Here is a 7,007-nt window from a genome sequence, read left to right as displayed (position 1 = left end):
ATGTCATCGCCACGTCTTTGTTTTTGACCGGCTATTTTTCAAGTCAATAATGGCCTGCTTTTAATCATTTTTAATTTGGTCATCGGCCTGTAGTCTGCGTTTTTAATCGTTAATCTTGTTTATTATTTGCAAGTCAGTCCTTTGATTTGTTTTACACCATCCGCACTCTATTGTATTAGTGCCTCCTACCTCCATGGTTTGTGGACCCACGCTCTATTGTTTTATCGTCCGCCCTGGGCCTCTTTCTAAAATTGCCATCCACGCTTTGCATCCGCTTTTGTGTTTTTCACGCCTCTTACATACCTTTTGGCTGGGTATAATTACCCGTCGATGCATGAAATTATTTGGAGAGGTATTCATGTGGTATCATCTGGAAGTCATGTAATAAATGTATTACAGCACGTGTCATGAAGTCCAACGATATAGTTACGTTTTTTAGTTATAGTTACGTTTTAGCTTTGATCACCCATGTAAATAAAGAATTGTCGGTGTCGCAGATATATTCGTTTTTTCGAAGTCTAAAGACGGGATTATTTCTTTTGCGTAGTGCGTAGAAATAACCATTATATCACATGTGTCAATGCAGAGCCACTATCCCAGCATGCTATGCGAAAGTCCTACTGGAGCTATCGATCAACGGCGTGCACAGGAATAGAACGAGTGTTAAATGTACCTAAAGCTGACGAACTGAGCCGTTATGAAATTGACGAAATCCTTGCTATTTTGCCACCTCTGGAAGGGAAGAATGTGGTCGACCTTGGTGCGGGAATAGGGTATGTATTTTATTCTAGCAGCGGTAGATACAGCTCATATGGGTGTGACTAATTAAATTACAATTTTAAGTATTATTGCAACGTGCTTAGCTGCGTCCTCCCGCGACCAAAAACATAGTACAGTATTTCATCCATTTATAATGAACAAATTTGCATATATACAATTTCACATCCAAATAGATGTCATGATTAGGGAATTCGCAAATGGAACAACTGGCTGATATAATTGTCGACTATGGAAGTTGGTTAAGTCAACGAGGCGCCTATAAATATGAGAGTTATGTTCCGACATCGGGGGCAATTAATCTGACATTATGGCGTGTTAAATACCTTGTGTGATTGGCTATATGTGTGGAAGCTACGCCTCAAGCTCTGTAATTGGTTAAAAATTGGAAAGTGAATAAAGCCGATCTCAGAGTTGTGGCAGGCTCACAAGACAGGCAGTCTGAACGCGGTCTTGAGAGAGTTCCGACGTGGCGCTGAGATGAGAGGTTGAAACGATTCGATTCTCTGTGTGTCTTTGTTCGATAGAAAAGCAGAGAATTCCCCGAACTTGGTACCTCTGACGTGAAGGTTTAATAACACTCAATTTAATCCCTCACATAGACATAAAGAACTAAATACATCCTCCCTCATGAGGTGATTTTCCGAGAAAACTATTATACGACTGATTTACATCGATACATTTTCAAATCAGACACCCGGAACTGTACAAGTAGCTTTTTGGGCACTACTGGTTATTGGTCCAATCGTGACAAAAATCATTAGTTTGATCATGGAGGTATATGGTTTGATGTTCTTTTCCCACGATTTATATCTCCAAACCACACGTAACTCCGATGGCAGCCATTTTCTTAAGTTGGAACGATGATAAAATGACGTCACTGCGGAAAGTACTCCCGATAACTTGTTGGGTAAAACTAACTACTCGTCGTCGTCTACTTCAGATGCGTTTTGGCAATATCATCACTTTATGTGTATTTGTAACATATATATGAGTAATATGCACAACGCCAATTTGAAATAATTCGCATCGGTATTTCTCATGTTATAGATGAAATCATTTTCTTAATTTCTGACAACAGATTCTATGATGTCATACTTTACCTACAATCCTTTGCTTGAGAATCAAGATGGCTGACTACATAATACTGACGAAAATTTGAATATCTAGAGAATGAAAAGTGATATAAAATAACTGTAAATTGCATTCTCCTACATTTGTGGGGCTTTTGCTTGGGGGGCATTATGTTGTTTGGCTTAATGTTTTCTTTAATACATGTTATTCGATGAATGTTAAAATAATACATGTTAAATATCTTGCATTAATAATCGTTGCGCATTTCATAAAGTTACAATATTTGCAGTTACAATATGTTGAAAGGACCTGTTGCGTCATCGGCATCGTTTTATTATTGTAGAGAGTTGAATATTAGCCAGAATTTGAAAAGGGGACTTGGGTTTAAAATAATATATCAACTTTCTACGCTATCTTGAACAATCACCTTACCATCATGACAACATCGGTTGCTCATATATTAGAATATTTCAGATACATGCAAAAATTAATTGAGTTATTCGTTTCTGCAGACGGTATACTGCACCACTTGCCAGTGCAGCAAATCATGTGACAGCGGTGGAATTGGTGGAAGAGTACACGGAAGCAAACAGAGCTTCGAATGGACACATTGGAAATATTGACTTCATTACTTCCGATGTGGTTCATCTAAACCTAAACACTGACTGGTGAGAAGTGTTTAATGTTATAATTTTTGTTTAGTTGCTGAGGTAACTATTACTATGCCTATTTATCGAATAAAACCCCAGAGTAAATAAAGTCTTTGTGCGTCATGTACAGTGTCAATACCCCCTTCCTATAAATCGCGTTCTCTAGTGCTGTTTTGACGAATGGGGAAAGGGAAAGCCGTTCACACGGCTTATCATACCACATTCCTTGTTCAGCATATATCGAATAGACGTTACTCCTTCATCGAGAAGACTTGTGGCTTTCTCGCCCTCAACGAGATCTCTGCGTCAATTTACGTTTAAGGTCTATGTGAAATTTCTCATAAATTACTTCGCTCGTATTACTGTCTGTCTATCTTCCTGTAGTTGTGATTTAGTTTTTTCCAACTATTTGCTTCAATATCTGGATGACGACGAAACAAGAAAATTTGCAACGAATGCTTTGAAGTGGATAAAACCTGGTGGATGGATGTTTTTTCGTGAGGTCACAATAGAAAGTAAGGGTTGGAACGTGTCAAGTCTTTGATTATTCAACTTAAATTCCAATAAACAAACCCAAATTCAGTATTCATTGAAATAATTTAAATTTACATGCATTGATAATAAATTTTTCAAACATTTTACATTTGTTTATAGATATGACACGGAACCCCGAGTTATTATCTGTTCCTAATGTATATCGATCATACTCTATATACATACGAATGATCACTGATTTGAGATTACCTATACCACACACCGATGATGAATACCGATTCTCCTTGGTCGAACTGAAGAGTCTGCAATGCATTAAACATGTAAGGATTAGTTAATGCATACACATATATTGTTATTTACATAATTAATTAAATTATAGATGAATGTGCTTTCAAGGAAAATTACAAAGCATTACGAGTAACAAGCCACGTACGTACATTAAAGTTAGGCAAACAAACGAGCTTTTATTGGTAGTCTCGTAAAATTTATTTCATATACATTCAGAATGCCAAATGATCCTATTGATTAAAAGTATTATATGTATGCTATTAAAACTAGTATTTGTGTGCTTTGAATGAATTATCTCGACGATGCCAAATGGAATCCTCGTCTTGTATCCCTCGCACATGGTTACGAAAGCTACAGACTTCTACTTTGGCTATCACATACTAGTCACATACTTTTCCCGTGGTATAGAAGAAAATACCTTTTCACTGCCTCCTCACATGTTTTTCACTTATTGTTTATTCAACAGTTATTCGGAAAAGATGACCACTTCTGCTTTCTTTTCAAAAAAGTGCGTCAGCCAAGAAACGTGAATCTTGCTTAAGCGAGTGTCTTGGTGTTGATAAATGCAGGTAGGTGATAGTTTTACTGTTGGTGTGTATTAATTTATACACGTGGTATTTACTAAGTGTATCACGTGATATCGTACTTGTGGTTTATTGAATAATTGGTTCAAAATTACCTATAATGCTGTATGAAATACTGGGTTATGTAATAATGAATAAAGCCTAACTGAAGTACGTTGACATTAACTGTGAATCTTTATTCTGAAAAATGGCATTGGATATATAAAATATAGAGTACAATGTTTGTATCTTGGCGTTTACCATGGTGCCTAGACTGTCGACAGTCCTTGGGCTTAATTTGTTAGTATACTAAATCAGCAAACGCCGAAGCCGTTTGCCAAAAATGCCGCAGGCATTTCAGCGAAGGCCAGAGACCTGTTAACGCCTGTAAACGACATCACGCGACATTACGTTCTGTTCCACCGGTTCTAAACAGAGAATGATTGACAGCTCATGTTCAGTACCTATGAAAAACCACGTATGTCGCGTGAGGGCGTTTACAAGCGTTAACAGTCCTCATGCCTCCCTTCACTGAAATGCCTGTGACATTTATTGTTAACGCCTTCGGCGTTTGCCGATTTAGTATATTAACAAATTAGAACTGTCGACAGTCTACATGGTGCCACAGTTAGCGATAATGCAAGTTACGTTATCTGTCACATCTGTCGTCCGTAGATGAGCTTTTTGTAACGCCAGCCTCGTTACTTCACAATTACGCTCAGAATCGAATAGACCTAGCTCGAGCCATTCCATTAGAGCGCGTCCGTTCCATTAGAGAGCGTTCCATTAGAGAGCGGTCACGTGACGTGTGATCACCTGACAAGTGCTGGATACACGCTCTAACGAAAAATACCGTTATGTTTAGAGAATTTACGAACCGTTACGAAAGAGTTTGCTCGTTCGAAGACCGTTTTTGTAAAAGCGACAGCCTTGGTCGATACACTGTTCATTTACACAATCTTTCCTGGCACCATACGCACTCACACTGTTAGCGGCGGAGTGAAACGCGCCCATGTCATGCCATTAACCGATTACTGACGTCTATGTATTTCATGTCTTTGGCATGAAAGCTATAAAATATATAAAATACAATGCCTTGCTATCGTTTGAACAATTCAAATATTTAATTAGTCTAGCGTTTTTTTTTCCCATTCCATTGGAGACGAGTCGCTCTTCATTTCATTACAGGACGGTATGACCCAAACCACCCTCTAACGTCGCTCTATTTACTTGAATTGATATGGGAGCTATTAAATATATTTAATACAATATATTCAAACAGTTTTGAACATTTCAGTTATTTAATTGGCCAAGCGATCGTGTCATTCCATTACAGACGAGTCGCTCTTCATTCCATTACAGGACGGTATGACCAAAACCACCCTCTAACGTCGCTCTATTTACTTGAATTGATATGGGAGCTATTAAATATATTTAATACAATATATTCAAACAGTTTTGAACATTTCAGTTATTTAATTGGCCAAGCGATCGTGTCATTCCATTACAGACGAGTCGCTCTTCATTCCATTACAGGACGATATGACCAAAACCACCCTCTAACGTAGCTTTATTTACTTGAATTGATATGGGAACTATTAAATGTATTTAATACAATATATTCAAACAGTTTTGAACATTTTAATTATTTAATTGGCCAAGCGATCGTATCATTCCATTACAGACGAGTCGCTCTTCGTTCCATTACAGGACGGTATGACCCAAACCACCCTCTAACGTCGCTCTATTTACTTGAATTTATATGGGAGCTATTAAATATATTTAATACAATATATTCTAACAGTTTTGAATGTTTCAATTATTTAATTGGCCAAGCGATATTGTCATTCCATTACAGACGAGTCGCTCTTCATTCCATTAGAGGACGGTTTGACCCAAACCACCCTTTAACCTCGCTCTATTTACTCGATTTGATATGGGAGCAATTAAATATATTTAATACAATATATTCAAACAGTTTTCAACATTTCAGTTATTTAATTGCCCAAGCGATCGTGTCATTCCATTACAGACGAGTCGCTCCTCATTCCATTACAGGACGGTATGACCAAAACCACCCTCTAACGTCGCTCTATTTACTTGAATTGATATGGGAGCTATTAAATATATTTAATACAATATATTCAAACAGTTTTGAACATTTCAATTATTTAAGTGGCCAAGCGATCGTGTCATTCCATTACAGACGAGTCGCTCTTCATTCCATTACAGGACGGTATGACCCAAACCACCCTCTAACGTCGCTCTATTTACTTGAATTGACATGGGAGCTATTAAATATATTTAATACAATATATTCAAACAGTTTTGAACATTTTAATTATTTAATTGGCCAAGCGATCGTGTCATTCCATTACAGACGAGTCGCTCTTCGTTCCATTACAGGACGGTATGACCCAAACCACCCTCTAACGTCGCTCTATTTACTTGAATTTATATGGGAGCTATTAAATATATTTAATACAATATATTCTAACAGTTTTGAATGTTTCAATTATTTAATTGGCCAAGCGATATTGTCATTCCATTACAGACGAGTCGCTCTTCATTCCATTACAGGACGGTTTGACCCAAACCACCCTTTAACCTCGCTCTATTTACTCGATTTGATATGGGAGCAATTAAATATATTTAATACAATATATTCAAACAGTTTTGAACATTTCAATTATTTAATTTGCCAAGCGATCGTGTCATTCCATTACAGACGAGTCGCTCTTCATTCCATTACAGGATGGTATGACCAAAACCACGCTCTAACGTCGCTCTATTTACTTGAATTGACATGGGAGCTATTAAATATATTTAATACAATATATTCAAACAGTTTTGAACATTTCAATTATTTAATTTGCCAAGCGATCGTGTCATTCCATTACAGACGAGTCGCTCTTCATTCCATTACAGGACGGTATGACCCAAACCACTCTCTAACGTCGCTCTATTTACTTGAATTGATATGGGAGCTATTAAATATATTTAATACAATATATTCAAACAGTTTTCAGCATTTCAGTTATTTAATTGGCCAAGCGATCGTGTCATTCCATTACAGACGAGTCGCTCTTCATTCCATTACAGGACGGTATGACCAAAACCACCCTCTAACGTCGCTCTATTTACTTGAATTGATATGGGA

At 37.3% G+C, this 7,007-nt stretch overlaps 1 protein-coding gene across 1 annotated transcript; it reads left to right on the top strand.

Annotated features, from left to right (window-relative positions):
• The first annotated feature begins 603 nt into the window (after positions 1 to 603).
• LOC102801924 (uncharacterized) lies at positions 604 to 3,331 on the top strand. Its single transcript, XM_078014445.2, has 4 exons — positions 604 to 773; positions 2,364 to 2,519; positions 2,886 to 3,016; positions 3,156 to 3,331. The coding sequence occupies exons 1-4, from the start codon at positions 607 to 609 to the stop codon at positions 3,329 to 3,331; spliced, it is 630 nt and encodes a 209-aa protein (XP_077870571.1). The 5' UTR covers positions 604 to 606.
• Positions 3,332 to 7,007: the final 3,676 nt, after the last annotated feature.

The sequence above is a fragment of the Saccoglossus kowalevskii genome, chromosome 11 (assembly GCF_978046115.1).
Source record: "Saccoglossus kowalevskii chromosome 11, keSacKowa6.1, whole genome shotgun sequence".
Taxonomy (NCBI): domain Eukaryota; kingdom Metazoa; phylum Hemichordata; class Enteropneusta; family Harrimaniidae; genus Saccoglossus; species Saccoglossus kowalevskii.
Note: the sequence above shows the minus strand (reverse complement) of the source record. Positions and strands in the feature narration are given on the sequence as shown.

Excerpts from the sequence above, each read along its gene's own strand:
- LOC102801924 (XM_078014445.2), top strand. The coding sequence starts at position 607 with ATGCGAAAGTCCTACTGGAGCTATCGATCAACGGCGTGCACAGGAATA. Across the intron at positions 2,520-2,885 it reads CTAAACCTAAACACTGACTG|TTGTGATTTAGTTTTTTCCA; the intron begins GTGAGAAGTGTT and ends ATCTTCCTGTAG. Across the intron at positions 3,017-3,155 it reads TCGTGAGGTCACAATAGAAA|ATATGACACGGAACCCCGAG; the intron begins GTAAGGGTTGGA and ends ATTTGTTTATAG.